Source organism: Corvus moneduloides, chromosome 10 (genome assembly GCF_009650955.1).
Source record: "Corvus moneduloides isolate bCorMon1 chromosome 10, bCorMon1.pri, whole genome shotgun sequence".
NCBI lineage: Eukaryota > Metazoa > Chordata > Aves > Passeriformes > Corvidae > Corvus > Corvus moneduloides.
The window spans coordinates 13,936,507-13,963,881 of record NC_045485.1 but is presented as its reverse complement, the minus strand read 5'-3'; the positions used below and the strand labels follow the sequence as shown (position 1 = coordinate 13,963,881).

At 38.5% G+C, this 27,375-nt stretch overlaps 1 protein-coding gene across 5 annotated transcripts in view; it reads right to left on the bottom strand.

The window, feature by feature from the left end:
* Positions 1-6,371: 6,371 nt before the first annotated feature.
* The window catches only part of CPB1 (carboxypeptidase B1), a 38,418-nt gene continuing 17,414 nt past the window's right edge, over positions 6,372-27,375 (bottom strand). For 3 of the 5 annotated variants that reach the window (XM_032119195.1, XM_032119197.1, XM_032119199.1), the window contains exons 2-12: positions 25,951-25,996; positions 25,771-25,846; positions 24,051-24,175; positions 21,593-21,692; positions 20,916-21,017; positions 19,549-19,650; positions 17,061-17,171; positions 16,892-16,982; positions 16,030-16,232; positions 7,835-7,919; positions 6,372-6,599 (exon numbers count right to left, since the gene is read on the bottom strand). In XM_032119195.1, coding sequence (XP_031975086.1) covers positions 6,412-6,599; positions 7,835-7,919; positions 16,030-16,232; positions 16,892-16,982; positions 17,061-17,171; positions 19,549-19,650; positions 20,916-21,017; positions 21,593-21,692; positions 24,051-24,175; positions 25,771-25,846; positions 25,951-25,996 — 1,229 coding nt within the window. In that variant the 3' untranslated portion in view covers positions 6,372-6,411. Of the gene's footprint in view, positions 6,600-7,834; positions 7,920-16,029; positions 16,233-16,891; positions 16,983-17,060; positions 17,172-19,548; positions 19,651-20,915; positions 21,018-21,592; positions 21,693-24,050; positions 24,176-25,770; positions 25,847-25,950; positions 26,022-27,375 lie in introns of those variants that run through there. The other 2 variants (XM_032119196.1, XM_032119198.1) reach the window with 2 other exon arrangements.

Sequence of the window (27,375 nt, the reverse complement as noted above, 5' to 3'; positions counted from 1 at the left end):
ACAGAATTTTTCTCAGAATCCAAGGCCATGTGATGGCCAGCAATATTACTTGGTTTACAGAGTTTGACAGGAAAGGCATTGCTTCAGAAGAGTGCACAAACCTGGAAGGATGTGAAAGGTGAGGGAAGATTCCAGCTGATTTGTCAGTAATTCAGATTCTAGACACAAAATGGTTATCAAGGCAAAATCAATTAAACATTAAAAGAGGCTCGGAAGCCTGAATAAATATGTGGTGTCCATCTACAGTCCCTGGACACAGTGTTGATTCTGTGTTTAATCATAAATATTCCCCTAAAGATGTTTAATTGAACTAAAACAGGTGTGAGAATGGCTCATTCCCTGTTAGAAATCAAAATCACTTTGATGTCCATGAAGGAGTGGTGCTGTTCCTCGTGCTCTGTGAACTGTCCTTCTGGCTGGGCCAGGTGCTGGGCAGGCTGGAGCTCTCCCTAAGCAGTGCCCACCTGGGCAGGCACAACACCCTCCTTGGTGACAATATGGAACTGAGAATTGAAGAATGAGGCGGGGCTCCAACTTCTGACAAATTTGAAGGTAATTAACTATTCCCAGACACAGAGTTGTTCCGAGAGAGGAGCAAACATACCATGCAAAGCTGAATGCTGCAAGTACCAAAGCTTTCAAGGTCTCAGGGTTGTGGTGGGCTCTGGCAGTGGAGCTGGATGGGTAGCACTGCAGAGAGCCTGTTTGCACTGGAGGTTTGCAGCAGAGTGGGTCTGACTGACTCATATGAAGGATGGTCAGTGTTCAGCTGGTGAAGGCTGCAGAGCCTGTACTGTGGCTGCCTTCTGTGGAGAACGTCTGGGTGCTTTTCACTGCACGCATGGCGCTGCTGCAAAGCTGATTTCCCTTTTTTAATGGTTGTGGCAGGTGCCTGCTCTGTTCAGGAAGGGGGCTGCAATGCAACTATTAAGTCTAGGAGAATTTTATTATTTTGTGGATATATGGATATGTCCACATGAAGTTTAGTCTGGATTGAACTTCATGTGAGAGTACTGGAATCTATATTTCAGGTTTTTAATGTTTTACATTTTAATAGATTTTAAGTGAATATGTTAGGGCACATAAAATGCAGAATTGCCTCTCAAGAATTGCTTTTTCATATTAGCCAGAAGTTTATACTGGGCTATGCAATTTAACAAGGAAATTCTCCTCTCTTAGCTGCATATCGTTACAATCCTAGGAAATTAGCTTCTTTGTGATTTCCAAATACACCATATCTGAACAAAGTCAAGTGTAAGTATAGTGTAATAGGGCTTTTTTAAAAGCAAGTTTTAATTTATTTTTGAAATTCCAAGGCATAATTGATTTTCTAGTTTAGAAAGCATATAATAAAAATGCATTTTGTGTTAACATTTTAAAATAATTCATTATTTTTAAAGATTTTTTTATTGCTGAATATGTTGTTGCCAGAACTTCTATCAGTGACAGTATAACTTACAGTAGAGATGTGAGAGACTGAAACTGCAAAGGAATAGTGGTGACAAAAGATAGAAATAAAGCATCAATTTCTATTCAGCCTTCCTTTTAAATGGAGGAAAGGTGTTCCACATTTGTAAGGATTATATTGTTGCTTTTCAGACATGATTCAAAGATAGGTATTGAAAGAGGGAAGGTATAAAACATAATTATGTCATTAGGAATTCTAGTTCCATTCAAATAGGAAATACTCTATTTATGATCCTTAAAGAAAGCCCTCAGGTCATGAACAGTATTTCCATTTGTTGAGAAAAATCTCAGAATAGTTCCCTGAAAGTCTGTACCAGATGAATGTTCCTTTTGAACCCTTTATTCATTCCATTTCTGGGCTCATTTAAAAAAATCATTGAAGAATTAATAAAAGCTATGTGTAAAATTACATAAAACCCCCTTGGTGAAATTCCAATGTTTTCTAGAGCATTCACGGCTTAGTTTTTGAGTGAAATAACTGTTGATTTCAGTAGGCCTGAACTTGTTAGTTGAATATATCACAAGGAGGACCTACTTTTCCTTGGATTTTCTCCAGGGTGGGTGAAGAAATAGTTCAGAGACCTTTGTGGCATTACTGTGTATAGGCCAGGGAGGAGAATGGGGGACAGAGGTTTTTTTGTCATATATGGGGGACATTTTTTTGAGAGAAAAGGATCTCTGAGTCTAGGTTTGAGACACATTAGAATATTTTGCTAAGTGTGCTGAGCACTTGAACTTCTAAAACTTCACATGTGAGGTTATTTTCTTTATAAGGAAAACATCCTATGACCAGGGACATAAACCTATAAGTGAAAAGCTTTTTGCATCTACTGCTATATTTGCAGTTTCATAATCTGGGTATGTTGCACCTTTGCAATGGGGAAGAAGGGGCCATGTTGATCAGTTATGATGATGCAACATACATGTCAGCAATGACATTACTGTGCTGCATAACAGCACATTTGTCTTTTGAGTTCTGTTTGCCATTTATAAAATTCACTAGCATCTCTTGGTTTTTGTGCAAGGCTGATTAGGTTCTGGGCTAACTCTGGTAGGAGCAGAGGTGCTCTGAGCTGTATCACTTCTGGACATGAACTGTGATATGGAGCCGTACTCAGTGGCTTCACTCTCTTACGTCAGCAGCTGCAACACAGGGATCTGTGGGAATGACAGCCATTATTCCTGAACTGTTATCTTTTTTTTTTTTTTTTCCCCCCATTGTACCCTAATATATCAGTGTATTAAAAAGAAACCTGAATATTTGATTTTTCCCCATGAAGCCAGGAAATTGCAAGTTGATTTTTTTATTAAAGCAGCGTGATTCATACTTTCCTTGAAAAATTCCAGCTAAGCATCTTACGTCTTCTGCTAAATGCTGCAGGAAAGGATTTCAGTGCTTGTCAACTGTTAAAGTCTTGAAGAAAAAGGTTTAGATGCTTGGCTAGATTTCCCTGTTTCTTGGCTAAGCTGTATATATTCACTTACTGATAGCAAATTATCTGTTTTCTGTGGTTGCAAAGTTTGCCACAAGTAGCCTGGCATCCTTCCTGTAAAGGACAGGGACCCAGTCCCATTCTCAAAAGCATTTGGCTGTTTCCTCTCCTCCTGTAGTAAATGCTGTATGCAGCTGTAATGCAGCTGTTCTGAGTGCAGCAGGGAACACAGAGACAACCAGCTTCAATGCACAGCCCACATCTGTCCTTGGAAGAATTCAAAGTGACAGGAAGCATGCTGAGGCCATATGTCGGCAAAGCAGAGTGCAGAGCAGGCTGCACTGTAAGCACAGGTTTAATAAGGCTGCACTGTAAGCACAGTTGTGTCTGGATCATTAAGAGCAAAAGTTGCCTTCTCTGAATCACCATTATGTGTCAGCAGTTGCTTGACAACTTTGAGTGAACTTGGAAATACCTTCCCCAGAAGCTCATCTTTAAGTCTCACACAACTGTTGGGGCTTAATTTCATTTCATTTCATTTTTGTGTGTGAGTTACCTTTTTATATGTTAAAGGCTTAAGAATTTGTAAGTGTTGCCTTTGTTAAGGGCCTTTGCAGCTGTGGTCTGTACTGAAGGGACATCTCTGCTAGTGATCTGGTATCTCCAATATCACTTCTGTGAGACCTGGCAGAGGGACGGTACATTGTCTTTAAAGCACTTCATCAGGTCTTAATCCCTTTTGAGTTTGGGAACACTGAAATAAATTGGCTGTTTGAATGCATTTGACTAAACAATAGCTTAATATGAGAAAGATGGCATCTTTGTGATGTGATTCTTAATCAGGAAAACAGAATGTTCCCTTTCTATTTATCTGATTAAAGTAGCAGTATAAATCAAACAGGAAAAGCTGAAATTGTTCATCTCAGTCCTTGGTTGACCTGTATCAAGCAGACATCAACAGGATCACACAAAGCACAAAGCTGGTTGCCCAGGGCCCTGTCCAGCCAAGTTTTGAACAACATCTCCAAGGAGGGAGACTCCACAACATTTCTGGGCAACCTGTTTCAGTGTTTGGGTATCTGTGATAAAAAGGTATTTTCTTGTGTTCACATGGAGTTTAATGTGTTTTAATGTGAGAATAGGTTATCAATTAGTTTTGCATGTGAAATTTACATGTTTTTTGAAAGTGATGCTAGAATTTGAAGCATTGTGACTTCTTGATGAACTTTTGCTTCCTCTCCATGTTTTCTTTCAGTGTCTCTGCACTAGCAGCTTACCTGCTAGCAGAATGTCCTTTCTTGCTTAAATTTCTCCCATATATTCTTTGGCTTATGTTCCAAGCTGCATGGATGATAATACCACATTTGATTGCTCTTCTCTGCATCTGTATAATTTGCTCAGCAGTGCTAGTGAGTGCCTTCTGGGGAGAATTTAATTGATAAAGCTAGACTTGTCTGCTGAAAATGAGGAAAGCATAAGGTCACCTAATGGGAAGCTAAGGCCGAAATATGAACTTCTGGGGAGAAGGCACAGAAAAGCTGCAGATCACTGCCTTGCTGTGACTTGATTTGTGGATGTCAGAGCCACCAAATGTGTACCATATTCTGCCTCAGAGTCACACATTTAAATTAATTGGGGTAACTCTAATGCTGTTGGAGCTGCTGGGTGCTGTGACCTACCCCTCAACTGCATTTGTAACTGTGTGTTTGCTTGCCTGTAGTCAAGTGCCTGCCTGTTACTGGATCATAGAATCATAGAATGGAATCATTAAGGTTGGAAAAGATCTCCAAGATCATCAAGCTGACTGAACTTGTCAATAACACCATAGTACTAAGTGCTGAGTATCAACAATTCACATTGCAGTTGGTGTAAAACCTGTGACATCTTCCCAAATAACAAAGTTACAGTCAGGATAGTCCCTGGATGGTTGCTAATACTTACTTAAAATTAGCCAAAATATTTTATATTCCGAGAAATTTATTTTCCTGCCCTTTGTGACATGTTTGGCTCTGGACAGTATGTTCTGCTCACATCCTGTGCTATTTTTAGTAATGTTGATTATCCTTCCCCCCACTTCTATTGCAAAACAGAATGATACGTCTTTTTATTGGTACGTGCTACTTTCACACATGGGTTCAGTTTCACCAGTGATCAAAACCAGATGGATCAGTTGTGTGTGAGGAGTAGTTTAATCTCAGTGCTGCTGGGCTAATTGGAGTGGGCTAATGGATGTGTGCTTTTCTTTTTCTTATACACATAAATGAAAGTGTAATTTTAAATTGGACCCTGTCTTCCTTTTTTCTTCCACTGAAAAGGGACAAAAAGGGAGAACATCTAGTTTTTGACAGGTCTCGAATTTGATTATTTCCTTTGGACAACCATTTTCTGTAAGATTCATTCCTGGGCTTCTGTTGACTGGATTAACTAAGGACCTGCCAGAAATAGGGTTAATTCCAGGATCATCAATGGACAGGGGAAGTCTCTGCTTAGAGCTTCCAGCAGTGGCAGGGAGATCAGCCAGGTTCTGTGTTGACATAAGGTTTTTCCCTATCATTGTGCAGAGTGTGTCCCATATTAGGCAAACTCCAAACAGCATTAATAGATGCCAAACACATTTTCTGCAGTTCTGTGGGAAAGATGTCGAGTAGCAATTTATCACTTTCACTCACTGACCCAATCAGACCCACATTACCTGTTCAGAAAATTGATTGGGAGGGGATAATTCTCTACAGCTTTTCATGAAAGAAACAGTTACTAATTTATCACCAGACTTAGTCTTTATGGCTGTTTATGATTCTTCCACTCATGACAGTAGGAACATGTGGGGCCCCAGGAAGTACCAGGACTCTGAGAACATTTTGGGAGATGCTACTGTAGTGAGTGTGAGAACCTTAGATGCAGGGTAGCATGATTTATATCAAGTTTTGGCCATTAATAGTAATTATAATTTTCATGACTGAGTCCAGATTGGACTACCAGTGACCTCAGATCCAAATTATTTTACAGTGATGGGACAGATCCAAGGTAGGTTTTGAGAAAATTCTAAAGAGCGCATCACACCTAACATAATTTAAAAAGTATGTGATGTGAGCTTCTCCTTGCTACTGTTGCTATTAAGGCAATGAATGTTTGGGTGAAAGTCCATTTATGTGGATCACCTGGCTGTTTTCCTTTTGGTTAACAGGCAGTGTAAGCTCTAATGCTCAGCCTGTCTTCTATGTGTAAAGATAATTTTAATCAATAAGGCGACCTTTACCTTAGTTTGATTAATCTTCTTGTGCTCTTTCTTTTTCAACCCCCCGACTATGGACAGTGCCTTAATAAAAATGTTTTATTTCTCTTGAATTTCTAAAATTTCTCTTGAAAAACTTGTAGTTCTAGTCACCTGTGGTGGACTTAGAATATGAATAAGAACATTAGGTATAGAGAAATAAAAATGTATTGTTAGGGAAGAAAAAAAAGGAAGGCTGCTTTTTCTAAAGCCTACTTTAATAGTTTTTAGAACTCTATTCTAATACAAGTGCTCAAGGACATAGTTGGCAATATATTTAACAGCAAGTGAAGTCTCTTCACAGGTTGGCTTTATCTGAGATTCAGGGAGAAGAAAACCGTATCTCCCGGTGTCCCGGAGCTCGAAAGTGAAAGCGTACTTGATGCCTTGATCATAAGCCCAGTCATCAGAGCCCCCTGCAGCAGGATCTGTTGGTAAAGAAATGAAATAAAGCTTAACTGGAAAAGAGTGGCTACACATCAAATGAGAAATACTTTGGAGTCAAGTCACATAGCCAGGAATGCAGAAAGGACAGATAAAAAGAAATATTCAGTGAATTGATTGATTTATCCTGCGCATGGGAAAGCTTCTGTGTTTTCAGGCCATTTTTGAGCTTTTTTCCAGCTGATTTGTGCAAGCAAATGTAAACAAGCTAAACTGCTCCCTCTTGTCAGTATTGTGGAGAAACCATGGGAGAAATGTCTAAGGAACAGGAGAATGGCATGGTTGCATGGGGGTATTTAGAAAGGCTTGGTATCAGAAGCAAATACTTGCTCTCTGTGTGACTTTTTGAGGTTCACAGAGATGTGAAAGAACACATATCTAGGATTTCAGCTCCATCTTTTTCTGCTGGACAAATAGTACCCTCCCTTTTCAGTAGCTGGTACAATAAAAAGTCTCTTTGCTAAGGAAGGAGCCTCCAGAATTGCCAAGCATCACCAAAACATTTCTAAAGGAAGAATCTCCATAAAAATTGGAAGAAACTGGTTTTTTTAAATGTTTGGGGGAGGGGTTAACTATTTGAGGAAGGAGAAACAGGCAAAGGAAATTAGTTTCCATATTAAACTAAATTAAGAGATCTTAAATATGGGAGATATTAAAGTTCTATAAATCTAGATTTGGCAGCCTCAACTTGGCTTTTGGCACTGCAAAGGCTATATCCGCAGCTGAGTTCCCAAGAAGGGTAGAATAATTAGTCATAGAAATTACAAATAGCATTGCAATTAGTATGTGTCTCAGAATACTATGCAAAGTAAAAGAAATTTGTGTTGCTAGAGTGGTTGAAGGATTCACATCACACAGTGCAATCAAAGGATTCACATCATCTTTGACTTGGAGATACTGGAAATGCAGAAAATCTCAGGTCAACATTTTTATGTTAAATCTAAGTTGTGTATGATTTAGGAATTCATGCTATGCACATGAATTCATAACCATTTTACTACATCACTTTGCTTTCCAGGGAGTCACACACTTCCTGAGATCCCTAAGGAATAAATTATCCCAGAATTTAGAAACGACAGATCCCATATATACCTAGTATATGCATGTGAAGAAGGAAGGGAACTACTTAGAAAGAGGAACAGGAATCACTAAAAAACTGCATTTTGTAGTCCTAGTAGCGCTTAATATAGATTGTTAGTATATTTAGGTCAATACTTACAGATTGTTTCAGCTCCCGGTCCGTATGTATATTTAGTGTTGTACAAACTGGCCAGCTCTTTGGAAGCAGCCCTTGCTATGGAATTCTGTAGGAGAAGAAGAATGACAAATGCAGATTTTCAGAAGCTTTCTGAGTGAATCTAAGCAACTACGTTGTTGAATAAACTGAAAAGCCATGCTGGAGAAGTTTTTATGTGAAAACTGTTGTTCACCTCTCAGTATGACTAGGTGTCAGTAGCTGACAAGGCCCAGCTTGTCCTGATGTTGTGAAAAGAGCTTGGCAGTAAAGAACTTGTTCTCCAAGCTTTAAGAGTGTGCTCCAGTCTGTGTATGGTCTGTTGCAGCCTGGTGTACAGTCCAGTGGGGTTTGGACAGATAAGGGGTAACAGCACTTTCTAGACTTAGAAGAAGCTTGTACAAGGTTAAAACTAAGTAAGGAACCTTACTTAGAGATAAGAGAATGGTAAAAACTTGGTAACAGTAAATTGCAAACATACAATAGCCTTTCTTTTCCTTCTGTTCATGCAGCCATAAATTCAGAGTAGAGTCGGCTCAGTCAGGGGAGTTGAACATTGATACAAGTGGAAGCAGATTAAGGTCTTATAAATATTAACAGCCTAAAAAGGCATAAATTACCCTGAAACCATATGTAGTCTCATTAATTTCAATTCATTTCCTGTGCGCAGAGGGACTCTTTCAACTCCCACTGATTTCAGTGAGGGTTGGATCAGGCCCATCAATAGTACTATGAAGCTTTGTGTGTTTGCATTAAGGAAAATTACAGACTTTTCTTTGGAACGTGTGGCTTTTCCAATTCTTCATTATACAGCATGTTGGTAATAAAACATGAAAACTATTACTAACAGATGATAAATATGAATGATTTTTGAAAGCATATGTTCAGTGTAAGAATAAGCAATGGGTTGCCATATATTTCTTTATAGCTTGCAGCTGAATGGCTTACTATTCCAGGAATTTCCTCAAGCCCTTTCCTTCTCTGTAGGTTACACTCTGGCTTACTTCCCAGTGGAAGATATATTGGAAAGTATTCTCTGTTCATCCTTATGCTTCAAGTGTTCCTCTGAATTACTCAAAAAGGCGTATTGAACTATGTGTTTAGAAAATTTTAGTTAAGTGAGAGAACTTTCTTAGCTTCTAAAAAACAACATCACAACATGTTTGCATTATCACTGGCAGCCTACTCTCTTGTAGAATTCCCCCTTTAGTTTCCCCATTCCCAAATGTTTGGTTTTGAACATTTTAGAATTATGGGAGTTTGCTCTAGGAATTTGTGGTCCTTTAGCGTTGAAGGATATTTAAACAAGGCAGACCAAAGCATACTTGAAGCTTGTCTTTCCACCTATAACACTGGCTGTACTTAAATGTGGGGTTTGATTTCTGGCCTCTCTATCACATAAAGACGAGCAATTGCAGGAAGAATGTTGTTCTGCATTTCACTATCTTGGATCCAGAGCGATTGGAGTAGCTGAGGTCTCTCCTGTGGTCTTCTTTTTGTTTGGTTTGGGTTGGGTTTTTTCTTTCTTTTTTTAATCCCTCAACAAATTGATTTTTCTAAAACCCATTGTAATTTCTAACACATGTTGAGGGAATTGTAGAGGTTGGAGTCTGCTATCTGCTAGTGATGCCATGTTTTCTTCAGCCATCTGTTGTTTATAATATATACGTTTAATCAGCCTCTGAGATTGAGTCAAATCTTCTCTCAATAGCAAATGAATTTTTAAATGTAAACTGATTCTTCCTCTCTTCAACGGTATGCAAAGTGGAAATAAAATGTGGAAAGATTGTCTGATGCAATATGTAGACCTGTTGGTAACTGGTATTTGCTCTCTCTTTAGTAAACTAAAATAGGGACAATAGAAGAGCAGAGCTGCTCTTTGGGGCTGTTTCACCCAAGGCTTTCCTTCCAGCCAGCAGCCAAATGATGGCTTTAAATCATACCAGAACAGATACCGGAAAAAATATGTCAGGAAATCTTTTTACCTGAGGGATTTTATTATTATTGGCCGGGAAGTTGTAAAAACAGAGATTTGTAGAAAGAGCAGTTGAAATTTCCAGCTGTTTGGAGCCTAGAATCCAAATAAACAATTTCCTCAAGCTCTCCAGGCTGGAGATAAAGTGGTATTTTAAATGACCCTCTCTGAGTGAAAAACATGCCTAAGCATTATGACTTCATCATGAAATGAAGCTTTATCAGAAGTTTTGATATCTTTTTGTTTTCCTTTAAGTAACTCTCTACCATTTACTTTCCTAAGAGATTTACAGCCCAAAACCTAAAGGTAGAAAAATAAATTTCAACTTTATAGGAACTAATGTAATTTCTTAATAATATAATATAAACCAGCAGGAATAATATGTATTAAGTAAATACTTGTGAGTATAAATACAAAATATGAGGAAAATTTGTTTGGTTTTTTTTCCAAAATAGCTCAATTACTCAAAACAGTCCATAAGAAGGAAATAATAGGGAGGTCTTTGCAGAGATATATAAATATTGCCAATGTTTTCCAAAAAGGTGAAAAGTGGTTTAGGTTTTCAAGCTTGTAAGTTATTTGGAGTACACCTGCAAGGAGAAACATTGTTTTTCTTTTGACCTTTGAGGATATTCTTTGTTGTTCAATGATTTTCTACGCTTCTTGGCACAATGGGCTTAACTGAATTGTTGTGGTTTGTTTGGAGTTTGTTTGTTTGGGGTTTTATACTGTTAAGAATCCCTCTTTTGTAAGGAAAATTTTGGTGAGATTTACAGTAGCAGAGAAGCAAGTGTCGCCCTGCAGCCAAAGAAATAACTCCAGGGTAATACCTTGTAACTGGGAGCAGAAATGGCTTTGCAGCTTCTGACTCCCAGCTGAGCTCTCAGAGCTGGTCATTTCAGCAGAAGGTGGCATTTCCTGCACTCATCACCCATCTGTGTTTACACTGCAATTACCAATATTTTGCTTGATCTTGTGTAAAGAGTGCGTGGGCCAGTGAGACAGCAGAGTTGTGTTCTCAGTTGTCATTATCTTTCATAATTAACAACCTTCAAACCTAGGGTTTTCAGTTATTAGCTTTTAATGAAAGATGTGGTACTGGCTTTTCTTTCTCACCACATCCGGAAGTTTGGACTAACAAGATAAATTATCAGGCTAAGCATATTTTGTGTGTTAATAGGTTGTTTTTATGGGAGCATCTCCCTCATTTTATTCTTGTATCATCAGGCTGGATTTGCCAGCAAACTGTAACCATTTAGAAACACTCCACAGATGTTGATTATGCAGCTGCTGTTTGTGAACAATTCCCTTTTCCCTCTCAATCTGAGAGTGGTCTGGAGAAGCCTTTTCACTGCTTGACTGGACCCGTTGCTCTCTTCCCTCACTGGACTGCAAACTGATTTGCCCAAGCTGTATTTTCCCTTCACCTTGGTCTTGTGTGTTTTACTTGTAAAGTAAAATGACCCTCAACTTCCTTTGTAATGAAAGTCTGAAAATGTGGATTTTCTCAGTTGGCTTTAGCCAAGTGAATCTAAACTTCTGAGCCTTCTTGTTTTGCCAATAAAAACAGACTCCCTCCTCAAGGCTCCATGATGATGTGTAATTTAGTTCACTGTTCTGTTGTTGCTCATGGTCAAGCATGTGCTCCAAGAGCCCAGGGAATCCAGCCAATGAGGACTTCAGTGGAATGATTCCTTTTCTTTACAAGCCTGTTTCTCTGTGACAGTACTAAAGAAATTGGTCCCTGGTGAGAGGGTTTCCAGTGCAACTCAGTTAAGGTAAATGGGCCCTACACCTGTTGGAGACTCTTGTCTATCAGCCAGATTCACACATGAATGTCAACTGGAAGATGCTGCTACTAAACACACCCTTTTCACAATTGTAAGACTGCCAGTACAGAACAGTTCTGTTGTGGTAAACTCAACAGAGGAGCTGTGAAGCCAATTTCAAATACTGCTTTGCTGCCCACTTTCCTGTTTGTTGTGCTTCCCATTGGACTTTAACAGTATTTACTGTAACAAGTATTACAATCACAGTAATGCAATCTGTGCAATAGCACAGATACAACAGCAGCAGATTGCAACTCCTCATTGGCTTGTCGGAGTCTCTTAGATGTAGGATTTTTGCTATTCAACAATTCTTACCCACAGATCTTCATATGCCTTAAACATATTCAGAACTTTACAACCAGGCACTAAGTTAAATAATCAGACTGATATTCACAGTGTCATGCTAAATATTTGAAATTCACTCTTGCAGGCTGCACAGACTCTGGGCATATCTCTGCTTTCTATGTCCTAGAAATGTCCTATTTTAAGCACTCAAGAGGAAGTGAAATGCTAGACTGACCCAATATGGAAGGTGAATTTTGATGAGGTGAAACAACAACCCATGTAGCCAGAATGCATTCAAGTAATACAGACTGGAATTATCTTGGGTTGTAAATGAGTGTAATATTCTGCAGCCTGTGAAACTGTAATAACACACCTACTTTAATCTGGTAAGTGAGTATGGGCTGGCTGCAGAGATATATTTGGGGCTGAGTTTAACTGAGAGATGGAATCGAAATGGGAAGGAAGGAAGGGCACTATGCACATTCCTCTGCTCTCTCAAACTACAGTTCAGTGCCAATTCAAATACAAACAAGAATTGATAAAGCTAGATTTGTCTGCTGTAAATGAGGAAAGCATAGGGTGACCTAATGGGAAGCTAAGGCAAATATATATGAACTGATTAAAAAATATGGGCTGAACTGTTTGTGAAAAGTCTGATTAAATACATAGTTCTTTATTGCAAGAGGACAAAAATGTGAATAGTAAAATAAAGATGAAAATAATCTTTTTGGGGTGTGGAGAGATACTGGCCTTGCCAAGCATATTTTCTTATTGTGAAAAGCTAATGCTTCTGTTGCCTGTAGGAGAGGGATTCTAGTGTGTATTCTGTGTTCAGAGCAATACTCCAGGGTATAGTAAAGAATGAGCTAAGAGGATTGTGAGGCAGACAAAATGTGATTCTCCAAAAGGAGGACATATTTCTTCTAGGGTGTCATCACAAGAATATTGTGTAACTTCTGAGAAATTCCTGACCTAGATTTTCCTGTCTTGTGTGTTTTTATTTTTGTTGTTTGGATAACAGTGAAAGTTTTGTGCAGCTCCCCACATTGTGGGGAACAAAACAACAACCCTGAATAAAGGGAGACAAATGTAGGGAAAATCCTTGTGAGCTGTGGGATTGATAACCTCACAGATTCTCTTGCATCTCAGGGGAAGAGTGGGAAGTTGTGGGAAGGAAGGGACATACTTGACTTCCATCACATTTTACACCCCAAGGCCAGGCATGGTTGAGGTATAATTCTAATCCCTGGCTTTAAGTAAGTTACAGTAACTTTGAGGTGTTCTGATTTGCTGTAGCAATGTAGTGGAATATAAAGGGGTTCTCAGAGTGCCCTGTTCTACCTGGGAAACCAAAATAGTTTTAGGCCTTCTGGTGATTTCTTGAGGCTGTAAACAGAAAAAGTCTTTTGAGCCCCAAGGACACACTGTTCACTACATGTTCAGGGAAGGAAGGTACAGGCATTCTCTGGGCCTTTTTCTTCTGCAGACTTAGTGTCTTCAATCTCAAATTACTCAATTTTTGCACCCTTCTATATCTCAGACATTGGAATGCAACATAAGCTCCACGGTATTATGTTACCTTTCATTAAATACAATGGAACAAAATGTTATTAATGATAAGCAGACATGTGAGATTTTGTTTAAACATATGTCCAGTTGCTCACTGAAAGAGATAAGAAATTGCAGCTATATTTCCTTTAATTTATTAGATCTGTCAGGGTAAAAATAACATCTTAGATAAGATAATGGCACTATAAATTTTGGTTCTTCATTTACAAAATGATTTATGATTATTTTATTTGCCCAAACAATATCTATTAAAAGTCAAGATTCTCATTCTTCAGTATTTCTCCAAATTCTAAATTTAGACAGAACTTTTAGACATTAAACACAGCAATTGGCATATAAAATAGTTCCTCTTTTTGTAGCTGTCTTGTCTCAAGAAAGTACAGTTGTTGATTGAAAATGTTAAATTTTCTTTAGTCATATCTTAAATGAGGGTGTCTCGAGTTATCTGAACTAACCTGAAAAGCTGCACTTGTGAACCTGACCCACAGCCTGTGGAAGTCAGTTTTTCAATTTAATTCACTGACATTGGAGTGCATAAGGCCCTTTCTGTTTAATTATCTCAACTATAGGCCGTGTTGATTGGGTGATACTCTGATCTCATTGTCCAAAAGGACTCTTGGCAACAAGTCTTCCCTTGTTAAAATCAGATACTGCACAAGTTGAGCACCTCTAGGATCCTGGTGTCTCTGTTGGTATCACCAACAGAGGAAATAATTTCCCTTAATTAAGATGTGAAAAGCACTCATAAGGTCACCTTGTCATGGTGGTGAGATTTGTGGTTGCTCTGTAGAAGAATATTATGGAACTCTATCTGGTATCAGTGTGACTCATTTAAAATATAGGATAAAGTGATATTGGAAAGACTAATGTACAAAGTGAAATCAAATGGCTGAAGAGGAATTTCTGTCCTGTATTCCTGAGCAATTTAGTTTTTATGCTCTATGGTAACAGCAGAATTGTCTTCTATGGCAGGAAAGGGAGTTTAAATTTTACTCCATATTAGAATAGAACAATGACAATGTAAAATTTAAATTTAACAATTTTAAAACCTAGCAAAGCACATAGGTTCTTTCTTACTGCTAAGGATTGTTTTGGTAATGAGTTACCAATGTAAACTTTTTCTATTTAATACTCTGAGAAACACACTGTACTTTTAGTTACATTTCATCACATTTGCTCTTCATTCAAAAAATGGGGAGAGAATGTCATGCAAATTTTTAACAAATAGGGACTTTGTGATCTTGACAACAAAGCAGCTTCAAGTGTTTAGTGCTGTTTTATTACTTTAGACTGAACTGCAATGTGTGAATTATGAAGCTTTTGTAAAAAATGAAGGCAAGATATTACTATCACTCCCTGGAATAATTTCAATTACAAAATTCCTGGAATATAAATTAAGAAAACAAAATCTGCCTTTTAATTTCATCTTCTGTTTTAGGCTGTAAAAAATCTAACAAGAAAGTTCACTCTTGGCCCCGGTTTGTATTTGTGTTCAGAATCAAGACATGTATTTGCGAGCACTCATAAATCTGTCAAACCTGCACAGCAGAGCAACACACAGTGTTGTTGCCTTGGACTTTTGGCAGCATCCAGGAAAGAGGGGGAATCAAAATGTGTTTGTTTTCTCTTGCTGTGTTGTTTTCCCTGCCAACAGATTCTAATTGCTAATATTCCAGAGAACTGAAGTCATTTTATTATTCATGATTGTTGATTCTTGGCCTATGATATGTTTACAGCTTTTATACACATTTAATAGTCCTAACCTCTCTATCTGTTTTTAAGGAGCAAAAGAAAAAAATCTTTCTTAAGTGGCATTATATTGTGGCTTTTCTCTAGAATTGATAAAAGATGAATTGTCCTATAAAATACCACATTCATCCTCTCTTCTTCTAAATAAAATGTTTATGTTTAAATGAGGGCCCCTTGAAAAGGGCCTCAAAAGGGAAACTTTTCACATCTTTTGTAGCTGTTTTCAATTACACTTTTGTCAAGAACTGCCTCATTGTCCTGACCCAGTACCATCAGGAATTTCATCATTTTACTTCAGTGAGGACTAAGGTTCAGTAGAAAGTGGTAGACAGAGATCCTTGCCTGCTGTTGATACCAGTCGAGTTATTTAATAGTTATTACAGTCTACAAAGCTGCTAGCTTGGCTTACAGGCCATAGTGGTTTTATGTAAAATATTAAAGGTACACATACAGCAACCTCTGGAGTCAGGAAGAGGCAGTGCTGCAAAGCAGAGGGGATTTCTGGATGGCGTGACTGGAAGACCAAACTGACGCTGTACCAAATTCATTGTGTATATGGAAATTAAATAAAGCTCTTAAGTTCATCCTGTGCTTGAGCTATCTTGAAACCATCATGGTTTCCCTTGTTCTTGCTAAGAAAGACTAAAATATCTTCAAAAACTGGTGGTGTGGATTCTTTCCAGATGTTAAAGAAACTGCTTAAAGGGACCTAAGTAGCAAGTGATGATTTTTGCTTATTCTTTTCATTAAGTCAAAATGACAAAGAGACTTACCAGTTCCTGGTAATCCGGTGGCAAATTGTAAGTGTATGAATAAGGAAACAGTAGCAGCTGGGAATAGGAGTGAATTGTCAAGTATGCCTTGATTGTAGAAAGATGTTCACGAATAAAGTCAGCCAAAGCCTTGGTCTCCTTTTCAGACTCAGGTGCAGAGCCACAGTAAGTGGCAGCACAGGGGGATTTTGAGGCCCCAGTAGCTGAGAAGAAAGGTGAATTTAATGAGTACTTAATGAAAAAGTGGGTTGTTAGGAGAGTCATGTTACACCACTTTTGTAGGTAAGCCTTGGAACTCCTGCTAATACACATATCATATCAGAGGAGGGAATATTTTATGGCATAGTTAAGACACTGGGAAACATCCCATAGCAATGAATAAATATGGCCTTTAGAATGTGCATAGTTGGAAGGACATGAATATGGATGTAAAGCCCTATATTATGGAAATTATTTGGGATATTGATTTGCTTCACTTCCATGAAACAGAGAAGTGGAAACCACTCAAAAGAGACCTCTTTCCATGAAAGCATGCTCCTTTGGTTTCTGGTCTGAGCTCATAGCCGTGTGTGTGTGTCTGTATATATATATGTGTACACATGTGTGGAAGTGTAGGTGTATATGTACACGTGTGTGGGGATATGTTCATGGAAGTAGCCATACTGATGATGCTAGTAGTCAAAGTTTGGCTTTTTTTCCCAAAACAGCTCTAAAAATTAAACACAATCCACTCCACAATGCTCCAATGGTGGGCTTCAGTCAAGCTGAAGCTGTACCATCAGGTAGGGGAAATCCATAATTAACTATATTGGCTACTGCACTTGTATATAATTACTTGCAACTCTTGTTAGGAGACACTTACTGCACCAGCCAGCATCAAAATTCCTGTTGGGATCTGTCCCAATGCAAATGCTATTGGCATTTTTAGAGCGTGTCTTTCTCCACATGCGGTCCTGTAACAGAATCATAGATGAAAACTAAGAGTAAGTTCTGACAGTTGGCTCTTCCAACAATAAGAAGAATGTACTTACATTTGTCCAAGTGTAAATGTAACCATCAATGTTAAGAACAGGCAGAACATAGAAGTCCAGATTATCGAGAAGTGTTGTCATGACAGTGTCTTTTCCATATGTCTCCACAGCCTACTTGGAGAAAAGCAGAAAAAGCTGATGATGCCTTCACAGATGTGTATCTCCTGTGTGTATGTAAGGGCCTGGGTCTGGGTCAGGAATTAATGAATGTGGTAGGTAAAGTCATCCAGGTCACTCCAGCACATGAGATGGCACCTCTGTGTTACTACATGTGCTAGATTTGTGCTGACTCAAACCACACTGGTGTTAGAAAACCGTCTTATGCTGGTAGATAAATTATAAGATGAAGGAATGTTGATTTTGAATAGGATGATAAATCACTGGAAAGAGACTTCCATTTACTAGCTTCCTGAGTACAGAGAGAACAGTATTCCTGTCCATATATATTCCTACATCCTAACACCTTACAGGTTTGAGTTTAATTTATGTGAGAAGGAAAAATCATTATTTCCATTTTCTATATCTGTTGTGCAGAAATTTCATCAACAACCAAAATTATAGACAATATTTCTAAGTAGCATCCTAACTCATTTCCAGTCATAATTCTGTGGATGCATTTATTCATAGGGAGGCAGATTTTTCCCTGCACTTTTCCAGACACATATATTGAATAACAAACAGGAACTCCTGCCCTATTCTGTATATCCTGGTTGTTTATAGCCTGGCACTTGCTATGCTTGTTCACAGAGTCATATCAATGTTGAGAAACCATACAATGATCATGGAAACTTACTCTAAGTGTGTTGCACCCATGTTTTGTTTACACAGCCATAAAGGACAACATGGGGAAATGCAATGGAGAAAGGCTTTTTTTTTTCCTGTAACTCACAAATAGGACGGTGGGATGTAAAATCTAGAAAAGCAGTTTCATATCACTTGAAATTACTTTTCTCAGGTTTTATTTTACCCTTGTTATTGGTGGGGTTTTCCTTTTTTTTTTTTTGTTTGTTTGGTTTTTTGTTTGGTTTTTTGGTATTGTTATTTTTGTTTGGTTGTTGTTGTCTGGGTGGGTTTCTTTTTTGAGATACATATAACAATCCACCTTGCTCGTGTTTTTCTCTATTTTTTTTTACTTTTATGTCTAGAAGCAATCACAGGTGAAATGCTGATCGTGCTCAGCGGTCTGCACTTCTAAAGCACTTCTGCCTATGGACACACTGAGCAGAGGCACTGCTGGTGTCAGGTACACGCATGAATTAAGTGACCAGACAGTGAAAATGACAGCTGCAGTGACGTGAATTGCTGAGAGAAAAATGGTACCACATACTGTCTGCAGCCTTATTAGGCACTAATGAAATCATATTCCCATTGACTCCACTGAAATGTCACTTCTAATTTCCACTGCTCCTTACACAAAACCGCATGCCTGTCTGATAAGACTGAGATTATACTTGCCACCAAAGCCTCTGCCAGCATGGCTGGTTCACGTGGATTGGCTTTCCTTTTCTTGGGTTTTAAATTCCAGCTGCTGCTTCTGGTGTGGTTTTATTTATTTGTTTGGTTGGTTTTGTTGGTGGTTTTTTTTTAATCTTTCAACCGAAGTTATTACAAAATTTGAGATTCAATCAGTAAGTTGCTCTGCTAAAGTGATTGATCTCCCCCATCTGAGGGGTAGTATACCTGTCTCTGTGAAGATGACTGTGCAGCATTTGATAATCCCCACCTGCTTTACAGTGGTGGTGAGAAAGAAAATATGAAGGACATAACATTGTTTAATTCAAGACCTAAAGTATCCCAGACTGAAGTGAAGCTAATTTCACCAGTGCAGCTCTTCCCTGAATATGGTTTCATATTTTTGCACCCATTCTGTACAGCCTGAAGTGGCAGCTCGAAGGGATGTATATGCATTTCCCTCTTCCTGAGTGGAGCTTAGGAAGCTTCATTTATAGTCTTCCTCCTTTCTTGGGTACCTTTCCTCAGTGCTGAGCTGGGGGTAGGTTTCCATCCTCTCTGTTGCCTTACTGAATAAAGCTGGTTGCAAGAAATCCACCACCTGGCACTGCAGCAAGTCAGCTGTTCTGAAGTGCATTCAGGTGCCCTCTGATGTGCCCTTCAACTTCCTTATTCCTTATGTCTGTGTACAGAACATGGCTATGTTTATAATGTTACTAGAGCTGTTTGCTTTTCTCTCACCTTTCTCTGACTACAGGTGCAAAAAAGAATTTACAAATTGTGTGAGTAACCCTAGTAGTTGCCAGTACCTCTTAAACATGTTTCAGGTTGTCTTAAGCTGCTGAAAGATTACAGGTCCAAGCACAAAGATCTAGTTTAGGTAGTTACACCGTGACCCTCTGAGGTGAGAGAACGCATGAACAGACACATATTTAGAGGGAGAAAGGCATTGGCCTGAGCTCTTTCTGCTCTTTTCAGATTTTCTTAAACATAGTTGCATTCTGTAAAATATTTTTTCATCATTAAGCTTACTGACCTCTTTCACAAACCACTGGCAGAAAGCAGGGCTGATCCACTCTCTTGCATGGAAACCACAATCCATAAAGATGGCCTTCTTATTTGGACCGCTTTTTCCCATCTAGGAAAAAAACAACAAAAAGAACCACCCCAGGGCTTGAACAAAACAAATTGTATGCAGAGCAAGTCAGTCAGCTTGCTGACCTAAAAATCAAACTTTATACAAATATAGCATTCCTTGTTTAAATGGAAATCTATGGAGTGCTCCCATCTGTAGCTGACCATGGTATTCAAGCTAAAACAATACTCTTAATATTTTCATTTTTATTAATGTAGATAAACTTCTCCCAATTATTTGATTATTCTGCACTGTTGATTTATTTCCTGTAGTATATCTAAAAGTTCATCTTATATGTTTGAATGATATATTATTGTAAATACTTGTGCATTTTGGGGCAAGTACTCCTTATCCTTTCACCTTTATTTAAGTTATTGTTTTATTAATTCATAAAAGTTATGAAAAAAAAAAGTCTGTGGTTTAAACCCAGCTGACAACTAAGCACAATGCAGTAGCTCACTCAGAGCAAACATGTGGGCTGAGATAAGCACAGTTTAATGAATAATAATAATAATGACGATGATGAAAAGGAAAATAACAAAACCAAAGAAATAAACCCCAAGAAAGACAAGTGATGCAAATGAAAGCAATTGCCCAGCCAGCCCCCGTGCAGTGGCCCTGACCCACCTTCCCCCTAGTTTATCACTAAGCATGAGCCGTGTGGTCTGGCATATCCCCTGGATCAGTTGGGGCCAGCTGTCTCCAGCTGTGTCCCTTCCCAGGTGCCATTCTCCTGGCTGGTGGTGTGAGAAGCAGAAAAGACCTTGGCTTTGTGTAATCACTGCCCAGCAGTAACTAAAATATCCCTGAATTATCGACACCATTTCCAAATCAGCACGAATCCTAAACAACCCCCTACAAGCTACTGAAAACAGAATTAACTCTACCCCAATCAAAACCACCTCAAAATTACATACGGTGAAGATAAAAATTTGTTTCCTATTGCCAGAGACTGACATTTATAGATGCTTTTAGAACAAATGCGTTTATAAACAACAGATGGAGAGAACATAAAGGTAGATGATCATTCAAGAACTCTCAGGAGTGTGATTGAATTTATATGTCTGAACTTCTAATAATTCATTATGCTACTTTAAAAAATTATAAAATTGGAAAAAAATCATAGTAATAGTAAAATATATTAGATTTTCTGCAAAATGTCTATTACTTTAAACATTTTGTTAGCATCACTGGTGTTTTACTAGACATCATAATCTTGCAGAGGTTAGTAAGGGAAGAGTCTGGCATGGAGAAATCAAGACACTTACTTTGAGAAGGTACATTGGCCGTCCTTCGTATGTTTCCCCAATTATACTACGAGAGACAAGGTCTGGGTTCTGAGCAGCAATATCAGCAGTCCAAGCAGCTATCTGTTTAATAAAGAGGTTAAATCTATTGATGTCTGTGTTCCTCAGGTCCAGACGAATTAATTTGCAGACTTTAAGCCAGAACAGTCTTTCTGAGCATCTAATGTGGCCTAATATTTAATACAGTTTGTAGATTTCCAAGGAGCCAGTGCAAAGATGTGAAGAGTAACATGGCCACGATTACATGTCAGGAAAAATGAGCATGGCTGTGAAAGAAGGAGGAAGGGGGCAGAACTTATGGTGGGAGATGAAGAGCTTGAACTAAGGCAAGGAATGGAATCGAGTTGTTTGGCAGAGAACATGGGAGAAGTAGTGAAAAGGAAAGAGGAAATTACTAGTGAGGCATCTCAGCCTGGTCACTGTATTTGCGCCAGAGGTTCTTTGCAGCACTGGGAGCAGAAGTAGAGGAAATAAGTGTAGGTTATACAAACTAGCTCAGTAACAAAGAGGAAGGAGAGTTTGGAGGCATTATCATATCAACAGATGGAGCAGAAGAGGAAAAGGGAAGAAGGCTGGAAGCACTTTGACTACAGAGGCTAAGGTACCAAGCTAAAAATGTGGTAAATTCTAGATTTTACCGTGTCCCAGTTGTTGTACTTCTCATAGCTGTGCCTGGCAGTACGAGCTTTGCTGTCAAACTGGGCATCCAGTGCAGCCTGCAGGTTGTCAATCAGAACTCTGCAAGAAGGCACCACGAAAAGTGTGAAGAGAAACACACAACAATCCAGCATGAAAGTAAGACATTTCAAGGTCTGCCCAGCATTTGGGCTGCATGGATTGTGAAAGGAAAGGTGGGCAGGTTGAAAATAAAGTATATTAGTTTCAAGTTTCAACCTATGTCCTGCCTCAACCTTGCCACCAGAAGGACCAGGGAGCTATAGACTCCTGCCAACTAGCACCTGCCTTACTCCCATACTAACAAACCTCCAGGGTAGCAACAGTTTGGTTTCAGAAAAATGGCAATGCTGAGACGGAGTGTGTCTAAAAATGAGCTCTGGGCTGATTTTACATTGCCAGTTGCTTCTGCCTCAAAAGGAAAAGGGCCCTCTTGAACTTTTGGCACTGAAGGAGAGCTAGACTGCAGCAATGTTTCAAAACTGTGCAGCAACCCAGGGATGTTTGCCTGGTGAAATTCCCTGTCAAACCAAGCTTCCAAAGGTTAGATGTGGTTTGACAGCTCTATTGCAGCATTATCCATCCTCCAAGCTACTTTATTGCATGTGAGGTGAGCTATTAAATAGAACACACAATTGCAAAAAACCTCAACATCCTGTCTGGATTGGTTGGATCTCTCCTGTTCATCTTTCCCTGGGGCTGACACAAAGGCACAGCTTATCACTGAGTATGCTCTTGAGGACCTTTTGCTTATATTTCAACCTTGGCTATCAAAAAATGAAGCCCTCTTGTTTTTCCAGTGCCCGTCTTAAAACTCTTAGAAATCTTACTCATCCAGGATATGTCCTTGATCATTTGTGATTTGGATAGTGGAACAGGAGTCCAGTTTGTAAGGCACCAGCAGCCTTCAGAACAAACAGTGCAAATGACATTATGTCATGGCACTGCAGCTGCACTTCAAAGGAATTATAACAGCTTGGGTTGTCACAAGGACGATCCACTCAAGTTTGTCAGGGACAGCTTCCAGACATTCTGGCCTTTTGTTGCAATCAAAAGATTTGTGCATAGACCTGAGGAAGTTCATGAATATTATAGGAAAACTAACACATGTAGAGTAACTCCTTTGCTAAAGAGGAAATTCCACTGAAACTGGGTCCCTGTGCTGTATTTGCACTGTGGGATTATTGAAAATCATTTATTCTAGAGTGTTTTTAGATTCTGTTTCTGCAGCAGCATCCAAATCAGACATGATTGACATGAGGCCAGTAAGTTTAGGGACGGATTACCTTTGGATTTAACAGATCATGAAAGTTGTCCTGAGAACTATGATGTCCAATGAAGGAGTTTGGTCTCATAGCAACAACAGTGGGGCTGAGAGACAAAAACTCCACACTCAGTGGAATGAAATAATAAAAATTTGATCAAATAATACTGCCTTTCAGTGTCAGAGTACATGATGTTGACAGACTATACTTTACACATCAAAGAAGCCTGATAATGGAGCTGGGCAGAGCCAATTTGCAATGCTTAAATGGAGTGAGAGGAGAAATGAAGACAGACAACCCTGCTCCACTCCAGCTCAAAGTCAATTTCTCATCCTCAGTTTATGCTTACACAGTGATTGGAAGATATGAAGTGAAGCACAGGATCAGGCAACTCCTTATTCTCCTTACTCTTCTGTTAGTGCTACTCACTACGATTCTTCTGTTCCCAGTGGTGTGTAATGTGGCAGTGTGCTGTTTCCTCCACTTGTGCTGCAGTCGTACTCAGTCAACTCGGGCCCTTTTTACTTCTAGGTAATATACAATTAAAAGCTCTCTCTTTGGAGACATCCTTGCAATGGATCTGCTATGTGACTTCAGTCAGCCCAAGGCTGTCCTGGGAATTTGCTTTCACTCTTCCTTGGTCCTTCACCTGGCAGCTGTCTTCTGTCTGTCACCTGCTGGATTTTTTGGCCCTCTAGATATTGTTCTGCAATTCAGGGGGGACCTGCTCATGGTGGCCCTTGGGATTCACCATTTAATTTTCTGGCTTCTGTTCCCTGTCCATTTCCCTCATCTGGTATATTTTCTGGCTCTTTCTAGACCTTTGCTGCATTTTGTCTGTTATAGGAAATATTTCTATCCCCCTCTGTACTCCAGCCTTGTGTATTGCAGTGAGCTTTCACCTCAGGGAAATTTCTGGTACTGCATCTCTGCTTCCTGTCTCTTGCCTCTATCAACATTTCATCTTACCCCTTCAATGCACTGTAGTTACAGTCCATTTGAACTCTCATAGGAAAGCTGAACCCAGTAGAGGCACCCACAGGAGGGATGAAGTTTGTGACAGCGAAATCAGTTGACCAATATGAAAAGCTCAAACACATTCTCCCTGGTATTTAGTCCCATTCTCTTCAAAGTACAGTAGTGAAAACAAACTTACTGATACTCCATTCCACTTTCTTTCAAAAGATCTTCAACATCAAAAGACTTTTCAGCTTCAATTCGGAAATCAACTTGCATTTTTGGCCTTACCAGTGTGACAGAGTCTGGCTGCCAGAAGTCAACCTGAAAGAAGGCCAAATGAATGCATAAACAAATAAACACCTACATGTCGCTGTGATTTTTAGGTTGGTGCGTGTGTGCTGGTGAGGTTGTGATTAATATACTGAATTTCATGCCTGCCTTGTTACACTGATTCAGCATTGCTTGCCACAAGTGTCAAGCTAAATTTTAACTGGAAATTGATTAAGAAGATTTTATTAGGCCCTGCATTTTATATGGCAGAATTCTGGAGATGACAGTGACAATTCACAAATGTCAAGTATTCTCCAGCATCTGCATTCATATAGAATTGTGAATATTATAACTATATTTACAACTTCTTTCGTTCTTAAAGCTTTGTTTGTTTTTTTGCTCAGGTTTTTGCCTACAAATGTTAGAGAGAAATTAACTCAATATCAGGGATGCAGTATCTGAATATTTTACATAAATCAGCTAAAAAAGACTGTTGTCTGTATGAGTGCTTTAAAGACGTTTCATTCCAAGAGGACAAACAAAAGTATTATTTCTACTTCACCTATTTTTGCTGAAGTAAGCATCCAAGCCTCTAGATTTAGTGCCCTGTTGAAGGCCGATGGAAACAAAGGTGATTTGCCAGCTTGATGCCTTTTCACGCTTTCATCTCATGAAGGTAAAATAAATTGGGGCTGGTTATTAATGAATTATGTGTGATCAAGTGAGGTGATTGTTCCAGAATATAGAATTACATCAGTCCTGACTGACTGCTTTGCATAACAATGGTATTTCAGAGATCTTTTCTTAAAATAAAAAAAACCCAAACAATCCCTTGATACTTCACATTTAAAAGCAAGCATGGTATATATTAATTTTCTTAATATTGGCAGCACCATTCCAATAGTATGTTCTTCTACAGAAATCTGTTTCAGCATGCTATGGTAGTCTGTTGATAGGTCTCCACATCTGTACTTCGTTAAAAATGCCATCCTTTCATCCTACAGCTAATGGTGTCTTTTTCACCAACAGCTATTTTACAACATCAAAGCTGAACAGAAATATTGAAAACACATTTGCTGTCTTTATTGTTTTTCATTGTGTCATTGTGTCATCATATATCTACATCAAGGTCAGCGAGAAACATGCAGCTTAGAGAGAAAGGAAGCTTTAAAGGAAAGTCAGAGAAGAAAAGATGACATGAGGAGACTAGAGGCCAAAGGAAAATTCATTTTGCTGGGAATATAAATTTTCAGATTATTTATATGAGAAAAATGTTTCACCTGTAATGGTAAAAGTTTTGGTAATTGGAATTTCCATGATTTATCTAATACATTCTTGAAAGCACCCCACACTGAATACAGCATTTAAGATTTATTTATTCTATTAATAAATTCTGATGGGCACTTTGACATTCAGACTGGGTAAACCAGACTTTCTAGGAAGGTATTTGAATGTTTTGTATAGCTGTAATTTTATCAACTTGTCCTATTCCTTCCGAAGAAGCACTCCAGCTGACTTGAATGGAATCAAGATTAGGTCTTTAATTCAGTAACACGATTTAAAAAAAAATATATATATCTGTTATTTGAGCAAAGGGACAAATACTTCTTTCAACTACAATATAACCACTTCCCCAAGTCCTTTACCTCCATGATGCTGGCAAGGAAATTGAGGATTTCCACCTGCTCATCAGTCTGTGGAATCACACGAAACACCTTCTGTCTGTAAGGGAAGAAAAGGATTCGATTTAAAACAGGTAAGTCATTTGAAAGCCTTTTGATCATGCAGAAGAAATCACAAATATAAAACTTGATGTCTGTTCTTACCCATCAAAGGAAAGATCCTGCAGGTGAGCAGAAACAGATGCAGCACCTATGAGAACCAAGAGTGCCCACATTTTTACTAAGAAAGAAAAAATAGACACGTTTTCTGTTCTCTTGTGCTGCTTTTATAACTTGTTTTGTCCTGCTTTTTATCAGTTATACACAAGAACAAGCCACTGATCAACTGATAGATTATGCCATTGGCCTTGTTTTATTTGTATACTATTTACAGTGTGTGTTTTCCTCTACACCTGTGAAAACAGCTGAAAGTCTCACAGGGACCTGGCTAAAGAATCTTGCTATTTGAGCTAGATAAACTCTTGATATGAGAAAGTGAATTTAATTTACTTTGTTATTTTCTGTTTTATGTGAATTTAGATTTTTTTTTAATAAGTTGGCTGCTGAATTACAAACTTTATAATATTGTATTGTTACTTTATGTAATGGTAGGTGTCCATCAGATGTTGTTGCAGTGCGCCTGGTCTTAAATCACAGTGTTCCTCTTCCTGAATAACATAAGTTTGACTTTGACATAATATTGTCAAAGAGGAATATACCAATTGGGACATACCAATTAGCTTTTTTTTTCCCAGCAGAGAAGGAAAGTACTGAACTGGTTCTTTGGTCACTTCACTGAAACTTGAATCAGGTGTCTGCAGAACTGAAAGCATAGAAATTTCTAGTAGCAGTAGAGTTGTACATATTACTCCATGTAATACAGCCTCTGATTCTTATACATTCTCTAATTTCATCATGTGTGGATGAGAGGTAACTATCTTACAGGTTAAACAATACTGTGGACATTACATATATGCTAAGAAGATCAAATGAAATGTAGTCATACAAAAGCATTTTTAGCTTTAACTTTCATGCCATGCCTACTCTGAGCAACAATGGTGTGTTTGCATCAGTGCACTTGCATCTGTTTAGTTTTCATTAATGAGTACTTGGCATTGAACACAATGTTAATTATCTGTTGATGTTGTGTCCTGATGTGTCTGATGTTTTCGACAGGGAGCCTCTAAATGAATCAGTGTACAAATAAATAAAGAATGGAATTTATGAGCTCAGTTCTGTCTTCTGTTATGCCTAAGTAACCAGGCAAATTAAAGGAGTTCAGACACAGATAATCTCTACATATATGTGTATTAGATAGTATGTGAAAATTTATTAGAAAAATAATATATATTAATCTCAGATTAAAAGATGTAGTTACAGTTAAAAGGTACAGAAATTTTAATTTTCATTGAGCATTTTAACAATGAGTGTGGCATCAGACTTGACACCTAATTTTTTATGAGGTTCTCTGGAGTCAACTCCCTAAAGCAGCCTTAGATACAGAACAGCTAGAAATATATTTTTAAATAAATGTACAGTTCATGCTTATCAATATGACCCATAATTAATACTTTCCTAAAAGGAGAGTCA